The sequence below is a fragment of the Lontra canadensis genome, unplaced genomic scaffold (assembly GCF_010015895.1).
Source record: "Lontra canadensis isolate GAN:19392208 unplaced genomic scaffold, GSC_riverotter_1.0 scaffold6, whole genome shotgun sequence".
NCBI classification, from domain to species: domain Eukaryota; kingdom Metazoa; phylum Chordata; class Mammalia; order Carnivora; family Mustelidae; genus Lontra; species Lontra canadensis.
Window position 1 is genome coordinate 27,970,041 of NW_022631000.1, and position 14,635 is coordinate 27,984,675.

General features: G+C 44.5%; 1 protein-coding gene across 3 annotated transcripts in view; it reads left to right on the forward strand.

Annotated features, from left to right (window-relative positions):
* Positions 1-768: 768 nt before the first annotated feature.
* Positions 769-14,635, forward strand: part of GYG1 (glycogenin 1) — a 32,752-nt gene continuing 18,885 nt past the window's right edge. Inside the window, exons 1-4 of one of the 3 annotated variants that reach the window (XM_032852440.1) lie at positions 769-899; positions 3,261-3,396; positions 5,441-5,615; positions 5,907-6,069. In XM_032852440.1, the coding sequence (XP_032708331.1) occupies positions 893-899; positions 3,261-3,396; positions 5,441-5,615; positions 5,907-6,069 (481 nt within the window). In that variant the 5' untranslated portion in view covers positions 769-892. Of the gene's footprint in view, positions 900-2,143; positions 2,440-3,260; positions 3,397-5,440; positions 5,616-5,906; positions 6,070-14,635 lie in introns of those variants that run through there. The other 2 variants (XM_032852441.1, XM_032852439.1) reach the window with 2 other exon arrangements.

Below are 14,635 nucleotides of genomic sequence, written 5' to 3' on the forward strand. Positions count from 1 at the left end.
ACAAATTCACCTTTTCATGATTTGTGAAACAGATTAACCTAAACAACTATATTACTCAACCAGAGTTACCATCATTTGCTAATTTTTTTTTAGGGCACCAGCTACCTGGGATGTCATAGCCTTACCGGTAGGAAGGTCAGTTCTGTAAACCAAACTGCCTACCTCCTCCCCTTGAAATGACCACAGACAAGTAACTCAACCTTTCCGTAACTCAGTTTCTTCATCTGTAAAATAAGGCTACCACCTACTTCGTGGGGATGTTGTAAGGAGTAAACAAAACCTTATCTAATGGATGCAGAGGGCTCCAAGAATCTGAACAATACAGTGAAGAATTCATTCCATTTTTCAGTCAAAGCTACAAGACCATTGTGAGAATACCAGAAACTCTTTCCAGAAGCTGATTTGTAATTCTAGGAGAAGAGTGAAATTTAAACCTTGTTTATTTCAAACAGTTCAAATGAATTATTGTCAGTAGAGTGACCTGGGATTTTTATTTTTTTAGAGTTCTCTAACCCTTGGCTTCTTCGGGAGTTTGTCCTGCTGATGCCACGCTCTGCCCCAAAGTTCCGTTCCAAATCCCCGGTTGAGGGGGGGATGCGGAGGCGCGAGGTCCCGGGCAGGTGCCCCTCGGAAGCTGGCCGGGAGCCCAGCCCCTGGGGTGGAGGGGCTGGGAGCGGACGGGGGTCGGCGGCCCCCGCCCGCGGCTCAGCAGGGAGGATGCCGGCAGGCGCCGGGAGCGTGCGCGGCCACGTGACGGCCGCTATAAGAGCGCTCCGGGCCCACGCTCGGCTCCCGCCGCGCCTCCTCCCTGGCCGCGCTCCCTCCCGGCGCCCGGCTTCTCCCAGCCAGCAACCTGCGGCTGCGGCGGCCTCCCGCCCGCCTCGGCAGCACCATGACAGGTACGCGCCGCGCCGCCCACCGCCCCCCGGACTCCGGCTCCTCGCCCCGCGCTGCCGCCGCCAGCCGCCTCCCCGCCCCGCAGCCCCGGGGGAGTTCCTGGCAGGACGAGGACCGCCGCAAAGTTGCAGGCTGGCTGCAGTCGGGCGTGCCGCTTCCTGCGTCAGCCGCTGCCCCGCCGCTCCCCCGCGCCGGAGCTGCGGCGCGGAGCCCGGGACGCTGTCGTGGGGGTGGCAGCCTGGCGGCGCCTGGGCCCCCTGCCGAAGCTCCCGTTCCTGCTTCCGTCTCCGTGCCCTTCCTCCTGCTCTCACGGTGAAGGGCGGGCGGAGCAGCTGCGGCGGGGCCGGGTGGGGGTGGGGAGCCGGTTCCTGGGGGCGCCTGTCCCGCGCCCTGGGGCGCGGCGGGATCGCTCGGCGGCCTCCCCCGCCTCCCGCAAGCAGGAACACCGGGAAGGGCCGGCCTCAAGGCCCGGACGGCGGCGGCCCCGGCCCGGCTCCTCTCCCGGCCGCCGGGGCGCTGGCCGCCACGCCGAGCCTATTTTTAGGCCTTTAGGGCCGGGTTGCGGAAAGCTAGAGCTGGGCGAGCGCCCCAGGGGAGCCGGCCGCAGGCGGTGGGCGTGCGCCGGCTCACTTGTTGCGGGGGTTGACTCTGCCGGGAGAAGGGGAAGCTCGGAGATCATTGGTCGGTCCTTCCGATGTTGCTGAAGCTAATAGCGCGGTTACGAGAGCAGCTGAAGTGCGGAAAGATTGCAGATGTAGCCGGAGTGTTCTCTTTTACCCAGCTGTCACTGGTCTCTCCTGTTCCTGTGTAACGTTTGCTAGGTGTTCCAGCTCATGTTCCTAAGCATCTGTCCTGTCCCTACTTCATCTTGGACAGTATCCACATCCTTGCTTCCTGAAGCCCTTGAGTCCTCTTTACCTTATTAAACTTGAATCCAGTTTCCCCCAATCTGGACCGCTTTTGAGTTAAAACATTAATCCTCATCCCCCAGATTACATACTCCTGGGGCAGACTGTCTGAAATGTTGCCATCTCATCATGGGTTGAAGGAACAAGTCAAGGCAGAGATTGATGGGCACGTCAAAGGACAGGTTACTGGTCTGAGCTTTCCTAGAGTGTGACTAGGTGGGAAGCTGGTGCCCCTTGAGGAGTGGGGGACACCAGTCTCTCTACAGTTTAGTTACTATCTTGTTCAGGAAGAGTGTCCCGCGGGATGTGAAGATGCTCTCTGGTGTGTGGCTGGCTCGTGGCTCCTGCTGTAGCCCCCTGACAGCCTATAACTTTCTTTGGCTTCTCAACGGAATTCACTCTGCCTCCATCCAGCCTCCACATTGGAAAACAGGCAAAGGGAAAATGAGACAGAGCGTGACTTCATGACAGAATGTCCCAACTCCTGGGTTGGGCAACAGTGCCCCCAAGTGACCCCTGTCACTGTTTGATCCTAAGTATCCTGTACATTTGGATGCCCACTGCCTTGCTAGAATCCCCTCAGATAGAGTGGACCTCGGACTCATTCCAGGGAACTGGAGAACTGGAGGGAGGGGTAATCCCTGTATTTGCCTTCCCTTCTGGCAACTGCGAGATTGAGTGTGTGTGTGTGTGTGTGTGTGTGTGTGTGTTGGGGGGACCCAGGATACAGGTTAGGGGTTGCTGCTTGGTTCTCCTAAAGAAAAAAAAGAAAAGTTTGTTAGTGCTTTTGAGGTGGTCCCTAAAGCCAGTTAACATGGATTGGCTGCTGGTTAGATAGAAGCACTAAAGAGGGAAGGCCTGTCTATCAAGGTGATATTTGAGCAGACACTCAGTGACTTGAGATGTGGTGGGTGGTGTGGGTGCCTTTGCTCCAGGTTGAGGAAATAATATATAAAGCCTGAGGCTTGGCAGAAGCCTAAGCATCAGAATGAAGAATATGGCCTCTGCTTTCAGATGCTGTCAGTTAAGGTCCTTAGTTGCATTTGTGCTTGGCTGAAAGTACTTGTAGGAAACAGAAAATGTGCTTCTTGATGTTGTTAGCACCTGTTAATTTCCTGAGGTTTACTTTCTGGTGTTAAGCTACTATTTAGTGTGAGAATTTTGTGTGTTCAGACTCTAAATTGGGTTTAATTTTTAAAGCTAATCAGCCTGTTGGAGATTGCCAAAGATGCTAAAGAATGGTCTTGAATCATTCTTAAAGTGGGCACTTGGGTTCTTTCCTTACTCCCAAAGAAGCTGCTCCTTTATTAATAGAGAAAATTGATCTCAAAGGAGCTGATTTTGCCAAGTTAGTGGTTGAAAAGAGTCCTGGGGTAGCTTTTTCCAGGTAGGATATTATTAATAATGAGTGTGTTGTTGTTGTTGTTGTTGTTTTTTCTTTCTCTTTGTATTAAGATCAGGCCTTTGTGACACTGACCACAAACGATGCCTACGCCAAAGGAGCCTTAGTCCTGGGATCGTCTCTGAAGCAGCACAGGACCACCAGGAAGCTGGCCGTGCTTGCCACTCCTCAGGTCTCCGACTCCATGAGGTGAGGATCTTCCTGCCGGTCTGTCGGTGGAGCTCTGAAGTCTTTATCCCATTTCTGGCATCACTGGGCATTGAGGCCATACCATTTACAGGGGTTGAGCACTAGGTGGAGAAAGATCAGAATTGCAGAGTGATGGATATCTGGAGCTGAAACCTCTTCCTAGCTCTTGGGAACTATTCCAGCTGAGCTCCCTTCTGGAAGGTACGGTTCTGACCCATGTTCTTACTGGTTCCAGCTGTGAGAAGGACCCTCCTGTAAGCAAGGCCTCTAGGATGACCTGAGTAAATGTTTTAGTCCAGGCATTCCTTTTATGTCCTCACACTTCACTTGCATGTCTTTCCCAAATGCAGAGGGGCTACTTTGTTTCCTGTTTCTAACCAGGGAAACCTCAGGTGACTGAAAATAAGTAGCAGTTTTCCCCACTCTCAGTTGGCATTTGTAATCTAAAGAACTGTATTTATCATTTAATAGACTAGAATATTTTCCAGGATTTTCTGAACTAGGGATGGTGTGAAGAAAGCACCCTGGGGGGGGGGGCACAAACTGCTGGTTGATTGGGTTAGTTCACTTTGATTTGTTGGTATTAAACTTTGAAATATTTGATTGAACTACCTAGATCCTAATACTACAGAAATATCTGGGCACACTAGCAGCTCTGTAGGTGTTTATTTTTGTTTTCCTATCCCTCTTAGAAATTGAAAATGCCCTTTTTGTGACTTTTTTTTTTTTTTTTACAAGAAATAAAAGCACATGCCAAGGACCTCGGAAAAGGCTGCTGTATATTGGTAGATACTTCTCACACTAATAACCTTATTCATAAAGGGTAATTTAGGAAAATGCACAAAAGACTGTTTCCTAATGTGTACATCTTAATTTGTAGTCTGTTTAGTGAGGGTGTGTGCAAGAAGACACATGTAGTCTCCCTTTCTTACCCACTACTGTGGTAAATGGCTCCACTGACCATTTATTTTTATTTTATTTTATTTTTTTTAAGATTTTATTTATTTATTTGACAGAGATCACAAGTAGATGGAGAGGCAGGCAGAGAGAGAGAGGGAAGCAGGCTCCCTGCTGAGCAGAGAGCCCGATGTGGGACTCGATCCCAGGACCCTGAGATCATGACCTGAGCTGAAGGCAGCGGCTTAACCCACTGAGCCACCCAGGTGCCCTAAAAAGCTGATGTTTACTGTGTGAACTGAAACATCTTTTTCTACAGCGTGGAGACAGAGAATACAATACCAGTTTTGTTCTGCATGTTTCCTATTGTTATAAATGTGTAGTGATGATGGGGCTTTATGGTATGTGTTCCCCTGCTCTGAGCTTAGTGTTCTATCTAAGTCTACCTCCACTTAACCCACCTCAAGATTGCTTTCTAAAATAAATCTTGAGTTAATTTGGGGCCTGGAGAGGTGTTGCACCTCACAAACCAAAGTGAGTCTCTCATTATGCCAAAAGTGCTAAGCATACTGTAAGTGTTGGTTGTATTTGATTCTAATAACTGGCAGCTGAATAACCAAGCCCTTTAACGTCCTGTGGGACACATGACTCGCTGTCAACTGCTTCAGCAAAAATGGTTATTTATAAGCTTTATTGCAGGTATTATATGCACTTAGCATTATTTGTAAAACATGCAGTAATCAGCAGAAGTAACTAATGAAATATCATTGTTAAATACATAGGTTGTTGTAAAGATGTGCTCTTTTGAAAGGGAGTCAAATTTTGAGAGGTGGTTTCTGTAATTTGCCTGGTATTCAGTGATACAATAAATAATAGAAAAGTGCTGCTATAATAATGTGTAAGACAAGTACTTTATCCTCACCAAAGCAATTTTTATTAGTGAAGTGAGTTGCCCATGCAAATTGATACAATTTGGCCTGAAGTAAATTAAGACCACCTATTTAAGAGATTGTACTATATCAAAGTAACAGATTGCTCTAGTAATTGATGGGGTAGACTAATAAGAATACAATTTTACATTAGATGGGTTACTTGTTACTTATCTGAAAAGATACTAAGTGCTGTTTTCTGGATTTGATTTTGGCAGAAAAGTTTTAGAGACAGTCTTCGATGAAGTCATCACCGTAGACGTCTTGGACAGTGGCGATTCTGCACATCTAACCTTGATGAAGAGGCCTGAGTTGGGTGTCACGTTAACGAAACTCCATTGCTGGTCACTTACGCAGTATTCAAAATGTGTGTTCATGGATGCAGATACTCTGGTGAGTGTGGCTTTGGTGACTGGAAAGATGTATATAGTAACTGAGACCAGTTGGGCATTTGAGGAATGCTCTCAAGACTTGCCAGTGAAGTTCAGATAAAACCACTCATTGAAAGCATCAGGTGATGGAGGAGAGTAAGCCCAGGCTACCTGACAGCTGTCATCTGAATGGTTAAGATCAGCAGCAGATTGCATCTTTTGTGTTGGATAACTTAGGGAGAACTTAAGAGTATGCTGGGGCAGAACATTTCTGTAATGCTTTTCCTCCCACCCCCTCCCCGCTTCGAATCAGGTCCTAGCAAATATCGATGATCTTTTTGAGCGAGAAGAATTGTCGGCGGCACCAGACCCAGGGTGGCCTGACTGCTTCAACTCTGGAGTCTTTGTTTATCAGCCTTCAGTTGAAACATACAATCAGCTGTTGCACCTTGCTTCTGAGCAAGGCAGTTTTGATGGTAGGTATCTGTTATCTTTATATTTGAATGAAATGTTAGTAACTTCTAGAGGCTGCTCTTCTCCGGGATCTAGTTGCTTTCATTCCTTGTGCCTGGAAGACAGCAGTGCATGAGATGGAGAAAACATTTTCATTTGTGCTCTTGTTGGAAAGACTATTGTGTGTCTGTGTGTACATATGCATTTTTCTTTAAGTGCATAAGGTTGAGCTAGGAGGCATTTTTATACACCTGACTTTAACCGGCTTCCTTCTGTCTTAGAGTGATAAATGAACCATGATTGTTCAAGAATTCAAAAAGACTATTAAATCAAGAACTTTAACCACTGTCTTTAGATCTAAGTAAACTTAACTAAAGGAGCTAACAGGAGGACCAGTCATTGTTTCCATAGAAATTGGAGGAATAAACCTGACAACTTGGCTCTCATTCTCTTGGGAAGCACTGGAAAAAAAGATAGAAAATTAAGTGATTAATCTCTCTCTCCAAATTCTCATTCCCTATAAGGCTGCACATACGAGTGGTTAGTTGCAAGGCCAAAGAGTAGAACATTGGCAAAGTCAGCATCCATTTTCCATAACACAGAATCATATCTGTTTACATGTATATATAGAAAGGTTCTGACTATTCGTGAATTTAGGGTACCACAGCCTTTGGAGAAATTTGAGCAAATGAATTAGGTATGTTTCCATTTCAGGCCAGTCTCTGAAATAATAAATAATCTTTTTTTTTTTTTTTAACAACAAACTATCCCACAGAACTAGCAGTTAATGTGCAAAAGCAGCATTTTCTAAAATTAATGTTAATATATCTTTTGAATAAAGAAGAAAGCCAGTTACATTAGAGAAGAAGGATCTGCTCTAAGAAGGGACTTACTATCAGATACTTGACATTGTGGCAAAGACCCCTGGGCTCTGAAGCAGATTCTGGGCACCAGGAGATTCTTTCTCTCTCTCTGCCCCTGTCCCCCCAGGAGCAGATCTGAGATTGCAGGGAGTAGATCTTTTGAAAGTAGCAGAAATAGCTTTCCTCAGTTGACAAAAGGTTTGGCCCTTAGTAAGGATAGGAAGATTCATTTCCATTAACTAGTTATAAAGTTAAAAGGCTTAATCTCAAATTTAAACATTTTAAACTAAAAGATTAAAAGTTTGTCATATTGCTGAAGTTAAAACATTTTCGGCTATACATAAAACTGAAATTGGATTTTTGTTGTTGCTATTCACAGGAAATAAATTTTTTGATCACTTAACAAAGGATTTAGGATATACAACTATTGAAATGTCATTGAGAAGAATAAGAAAATTCAAGTCTCCATCTCGTGTGACTATTTGGCTAGTTTAAACTCTATGCCAGGAGCTCTCATTGTGGGGTTGATTTGGCTTCCTAGGGGACAGACCTATCTGGTTGTCACAACTGAAGGGTGCTGCTGGCCCCTAGTAAGTAGAGGCTTGGGTTGCTGCTGAAAGTCCTACAGTGAATGCGGACAACCCACACAGGGAAGGATTACCAGGCCCCAGTTGTCAATAGGGCCAAAGCTGAGAAACTTTGCTCTGTGCCAAGACCTTATATGCTCTAAAACAATGAGCAGGAGTGTATATACCATAATGAATGATGACACCTGTTACGAAGTACAGTCTTAACTTTAAGCACCCTTAAATAGGAAACTGTGTTGAGTGTTCACTGTGGTCAGGACCAAATGCAACTTCACTTCACGGACTTATTTTTTTTTTTTAGGTCCATAGAAGAAATGAAAGAGGTATTAGTACCTGAGTTCAAAACACTTACTCTATATTTCTACTGCTTATACTAAAACCATAACCTTTGCATAAAAGGAAGGTGAGAGTATTTTTAGCAAAAGTTCCACAGTTTGTCTTAACCTTCCCATCAAAATAGAGCTTTCTTCACCTCCTCCGATCAAATTTGAAGGAAGTAGTGTAATCTGCCAGAAACTCAGTGTAAATCATCCACTCCAGTAAATAATTCACATTCGAAAATAGACCCAGCAACCTGAAATCCAAATGACTGTAATAGCATTAAGAGAGTCCGTCCAGTTTCTAATCTAGAAGAGTACTTGATTTTGTTGTTAAGAGTTTGGATACTAAACAGTAGTATGCCATGGCAAATTACCCAGGTTATAATTTTAGAATATAAAACTAATTGATTAATTGGTAGAGACCCCTCTGGATCAATCTTGTTTAAGAATAAAGAGGGACTGGAGGAGTTGATGAATTCATTGTTAAGAAGCCAGGATGTGTGGAAAGTGCCCAACTAGAAAGCACTTTCTGCTTTTTTGGGCCAGAATCTGAAACCACTGAGTGATTCGCTCTATGCCTGGTAGCACATTTCATTATTCAGCAGCAGGGTTTCCAGGAGCTGGTCTTTCTATAAGGTGCTCCATTTAGCTGGCTTGTTGGTGGTGAAGCATTGAATTTTCTTGGATGCTTAATTGAAGGAGTTGAAAATTTCAATTATGCAGATCGAACTTAGTTATTCTCAATATGTTGTTTAAATTCAGCAGAAGAATAGATTAGCAGCTTTTAAGTGAAAGGTAGTTTTCCCTTTGTGTTGATAAGCTTTACTTTGTTTTTGTTTTTGTTTAAGATTTTATTTTTTTTGACAGAGATCACAAGTAGACAGAGAGGCAGGCAGAGAGAGGAGGAAGCAGGCTCCCCACTGAGCAGAGAGCCCGATGCAGGGCTCGATCCCAGGACCCTAGGATCATGACCTGAGCCGAAAGCAGAGTCTTTAACCCACTGAGCCACCCAGGCCCCCTGTTGATAAACTTTGCTTACCAGAAAAAGCTCACAACATACTGAGGGAGCTTGTTTCACTCTAGAGGAGTTTACTATCCTATTGAATTAATACCTGTGTGACATAAAGACCTACTGGACTGACACTTAACATTTCGTCATGAGCTACATCTTTTTTTCCTTTTTTTTTTTTTTTTTTTAAAATTTTTTTTTTTTTACTCATTTGAGAGAGAGAGAGAGAGAGAGACAGAGACAAAGCACAAGCCGGGGGAGAGACAGAGGCAGAGGGAGAAGCAGACTCCCCGCTGAGCTGGGAGCCCACTGTGGGGTTCGATCCTAAGACCTGGAGATCATGACCTGAGCAGAAGGCAGATGCTTAACCGTCTGAGCCATCCAGGTGCCCCTACATCTTTTTTTCTAATGGCAGTAGTAACCTTGCTTTACTTTGAGTTTTCAGCAGTGCACAGTTTTGTTTAGATGTCCTGTCACAGGCACTGAGATAGGAATGTTTTCGGGTGTTTCACAGTTTCTAATATCTGCAGATACTCGCCATCCCCCTTCATCACCCAGTTTTACTGAACAGGGGGCTTAGGTTCCAGTATTTTTAGATCGGTATTAAAGGAAACCCATTTGTAGATGATTGTAGCTCAGTTTGAATATCTCCCAAGTCCTTCTTAATCTCTTGCATACGTTCAACAAAAACTATGGGGCCGGGTGTCCACTGACAAGCCAGGCAGGCTGCTGGTGGCTGAGTGTTTGCAGCTGCGTTTACAGCCCTTCTGCTGCAGAGGAATGTGGCTGGAATGCTTCTAATCACCAGCCCTCTAATGACTACCCCTCCCCATGCCTCTGGCCAAAAGAATAACCGTACCATGGCCAGTCCTGCTAGATACCTTGACTTCTCCTTTCCTTCCAAATAGAGTACTAGAATTGAGAGCTAGAGACCATGCACCTCATTCATGGCTGAATTCTAATTTTCTGTGAAGTGGCTAAGTTCCTATACTGTTGTTTGTGTTTGCAAACTGTCTTGGCACTTATTTCATAACTGAAGTTACATGTTTCCTGGAAGTTGAACAATAGTTGTTATGAAATATCTGCACACGAGCATTTTATAGAATGTGACAAGATCAGGTTAATTCGGGGTTTGTTAGCAGTGAAAGGAAGAGAGGTCGTATTAGATACTGATCATCGGTTTTGTCTCCACATACTCATGTACAACAAGGATGATGTACTTGGCCCTTGAGGAAATTCATCTGAGTGCGAGTTGAGGTTTACTTTCTTTTCCCCTGCTACTCTAAAATATCCTAAATTATGGGTGCTTGTACAGTTGAAGAGTTTAGTGCTTGAGAATTGCTGTATGTTAAATTTTATCTGTATCTGTTAGTTTCAAAAACCTAGGGCAAAAAGAGGAATTTGTTTGTTTTGTTTTAAGATTTTATTTGTCCGAGAGAGAGCACAAGCAAGGGGAGCAGCAGGCAAAGGGAGAAGCAGGCTCCCGGTTGAGCAGGGAGCCCTCCGTGGAGCTGAATCCCAGGACCTGGGATCATGACCTGAGCCTAAGGCAGATGCTTAACTGAAGGCAGACACTTAACCGACTGAGCCACCCAGGTGTCGCTGGAGTGTTTTGTTGTTGTTTTTAAATTGGGGACTTACGCTGTAACTTAAATACACTAAGCTATTTATTGGAGTAAAGAAATTTTGGCCAATAGTTGAATTTTCAGAAAGAAGAGGAGATAGTAAATTGGTGATTGAATATTAGGTATGATTTTACTTTGGGCAGAATCCAAGACCTGCTGTGAGGTCCTTATACCTACATGTTCTGTATTCTAAGTGGCCATTTAGACCCTTAAACTGTAAGATGTTTTTTCTGTGCTTGCAGATATAGTAAATCAGGAAAGTATAAGTTTTTTAAACTTTTTAACAGGAAAGATTGGTGGTAAATTCTTATAAAGTGTAAAACTGACCCCACTGCTATCTCCTTTAATCTTTGTAGTTACTTAGGCTTCAAACTGGACCTGCCTCAAAAAGGAATGAAGGTGAGAGGTATTTCTCGATACCACTTGTCTTGTCCAACCCAAATCAGCTCAGAAGTCCCAGTGTGCCTCCCTGGGTTGGCTGATTTGGTGGCTTCTCCCTTGCCCGCTGTCCATGGTGGGCTTGCCCCAGCTACCCCTACATGAGGCTGCTGGTGGCTGGAGGAGAGTACTTCAGCAGCTGCTTTGAAAACTGCTCTCTTGCATTTATGTCATTTCACTGATAGCTTGAGTAGTAAGTATCTCGAATAAGTAAAAATGAAAAGTAGAAGTCACAATATGTAACAGCAAGACAAATGAGCACCCAGGTTTTTTCTCAAGAGCTATTTTTACCTCCTTATACCCATGAGTATTTCTTTAACTTAGCCATCTGTTTGTCTCTAGCCTTGTAACCAGCAGAGCTCATGAACCCCGTGAGAAATGGAGAAAGGGGAAAAGACTAACCTATTACATGTGCACAGGCTCTTAAACTGGCCCTCCTCTTCCACTGCTCTCCCACCACTCCTCACGTGCTCACTCACTCATGTGTTCATGCGGCAGACCGTTCTGGAGGGCCTGCTGTATCACTACACTAGTACTAGGAGCCCCTGTAGTCACATTCAGAACGGCAGCCTGGCCAGGTTCCTTAGCTGGTGGCAGAGCCTGGGCGGAACCAGACAGTGTTCCTTGACTCTGCGGCTGGGTTTTGTGTGTGGTTTTCCCCCTTCCCTCCCCATTAGTCTCTTCTGCAGCATTCATGACCATGAATCCTGATAGCGATACAGGTTGGAGGAAAATCTCTAGGACATGGCCCTTATTACAGATTAATTACTTAAAATTCATTCCCCTGAGTAGAAAATAGCTGATAACATTCCTCATCCTACAAATAAGGCAGTGGAGGCTCAAGTCTACTCTCTCTCTAGCTGATTGCTCTTCTCCCCAGAACCACAATATCTAGAAGTACTTTGCCTTTCCAAATCAGGTGCACAGTTAAGGGTCTTGCATTGTTTTCTGAGTCTGGAAGCATTCTTGGAAATACTACTCTCTACATTTCTTTCGTCCACTTAGCATTTAAATAATGTTAGGCACTAATCTGGGCAAGATGCTAAGTTTAATGACCAGCGATAGACTGGTAAATAATTCAGAGTTCTATCCCTGCCTCTATAAAGCTTATGAGACCTTACAGAAATGTAATAACTAATTATATAACTAATAATGTAATTGTGATTCTGATAAATTCAGAGTGCTAAGAGAATCTAGACTAGGAAGAACTGCCTTAAATTGAAAAAGTGAAATTAGGCCAAGAATAAATGTTCCCGTGCTTTTATACTCTATCTAATTAACATCTTGATTATTAAGAATCTCTTTTTATTTTTTATTTTTTTAAAGATTTTATTTATGTATTTGACACAGAGAGAGCTCACAAGTAGGCATAGAGGCAGGCAGAGAGAGGTGGGGAAGCAGGCTCCCTGCCGAGCAGAAAGCCCGATGCAGGGCTCGATCCCAGGACCCCGAGATCATGACCTGAGCCAGAGGCAGAGGTTTAACCCACTGAGCCACTCAGACACTCAAGAATCTCTTTTTAAAAAAAGATTTTATTTAGGGGACACCTGGGTGACTCAGTGGGTTAAACCTCTGCCTTCGGCTCAGGTCATGATCTCAGGGTCTTGGGATGGAGCCCTGCATCGGGCTCTCTGCTCAGCAGGGAGCTTGCTTCCCCCTACCCCCGCCTGCTTCTATGCCTACTTGTGAGCTCTCTCTGTGTCGAATAAATAAAATCTTAAAAAAATTATTTATTAGAGAGTACATGTGAGGGGTGTGCATGACTGTGGGGGCAGGAGGGTAGGGGAGGGAGAAGCAGGCTCCCCACTGAGCTGGGAGCCTGACTAAAGGGGTGGTGGTGATATGCAGTAATAGTGAGACCCAAGCTTCAAGTGCCTAGATTTCCATCAGCCACCTGGGGTTCATCCGATGATCCTTGGTAAACCTCATAGAAATATCCCCAAGATCTGGGCCATTCATAGACTATAATCCTTGGCATTTTTGCTGTAGGCAGAAGTGCTGATACCAGTGTATCGTGGATGTCCGTTTTAACACAGAGAGTCACATTTTCATTTCCGTGCTTGCCTGTTTTACTGTAAAGTATTAAGCATATTTTACTTTAAATTCTTTGCTTGATACTTGGTCCTCTGCCCTTTCATTAGATTGAGAACTATTTGAGAGCTGAAACCTATCTTACTAATCATCCTAGCCATAATGCCTACACTTAATTTATGTTACTTCAGACATTTTCTATAGAAATGACTGTGCAAATTGCATTCTCTGATTTAAAAAAAAAAAAAAGTAATTCCCTAGAAGACTCTAAACCAGTGCTTCACATATTCTAATATGCAAAGAAATCACCTAGAGGTTAAAACATGGATTCTGATTCTGTAGGTCTGGGTTGGGGCTTAACATTCTGCCTTTCTGTCAAGCTCCCCGGTGATGGCCATGGTGCTGAAAACTGGACCACTTTGCCTAGGATGATTTTAGAGGGAATATTCCTGTGGCTGAGCTGCTAGGGTTCATGTTTAAACCAGAGTTGACCCACCCTTCCTGCTATCCAGAGGAGGAAGGCCAAGTGCCAACAAACTATGGAGGGGCACAAAAACAAATGCACACATTTGAAAGACGGCACTCAACTCCATTTCTGCCTTATAAGATTGAGCTTCTGACAAATGCTGTGATGTGTCTATGGTTACCGGGTTCATGACCCTGCTCAAAAGACCTGGAAAATACGGAGTGATTGCAAGGTTGTTACTGTACTTGGGCAGCCAGGTGGAAGGATGAGGCAGAATCTGATATTTGCTTTTGTTTGCAAAACAGGTGCCATGTGTCACTTGTCCCGTTTCCTTCTGTCTCTCACCTCTGTTGCCACACCCTGGCCTATGGATCATAACTGCTGGTGATGTCTCCTAATCGTGTTTGTCGGTTCAGAGATGATTGAGATTAGAAGTGTCTTAACATGTCAGAATAAATAAAGCTGCCTCCAGAAGTCTGATTGAATGTACTGGACTAGAAAGTTCTAGGGATTTTGTAGTGAAAATTCAGTAGTCTTCATAGCATCCCTGTATGTTTTGTAGTGTGGACGTGCTGAGATTTGCATTCTCCTTTGAATTGTGCTCTAATTCAGGGATTTCTCCAAACACAGTATTGATGATGCTACATAGATTTTTCTGATGCAGTTAAAACATTTGCCTGACCTTAAAATGTGGAGTTGTGCATTTGAAAAAAGATTTTTGAAATGCTAAACTTAAAAATCATGTAAAAAGCTACAGACTTTTAGGTGATGTTTAATTCTATTTTTAATCCACAGTTTTGGGCTGGAATTCGACCCTCTGTAGTCACATAATGAGGTCGGAGGCCATGGAAGTTGTATGCTCTATGCTGTCCCCTCTAGAGGCAAGGTTCTTGTTGACTATGTAAGGATTTGCCAGTTGAATGCATATGACTGACTCACAGGTCTTCCCTGCATGTTCCACCTCATGCTGGTTTCCTGTCCCACCGGTGCTGCTCCGCCCTGCTGTGGCACGCGGCTGAGGGACCGATGAGGTTTTGTAAGGTACCTGAGGGTAAACGGAAACCGCCTTCGGTGGCCAGGGGCAGCTGGCCGGGGCTTTGAGGGATCAACAGGGCTGACTTCTGTTTCCCAGGATCATCCTGTCCGATTGGGAAGTTCTGCTTTACAACTACTATTCTGACCTTCACGGAATTAGAATTCTTCATTGTCCTACATGTAGTCAGTAGTCCTTTTCAGTAGAAATGCTTAAT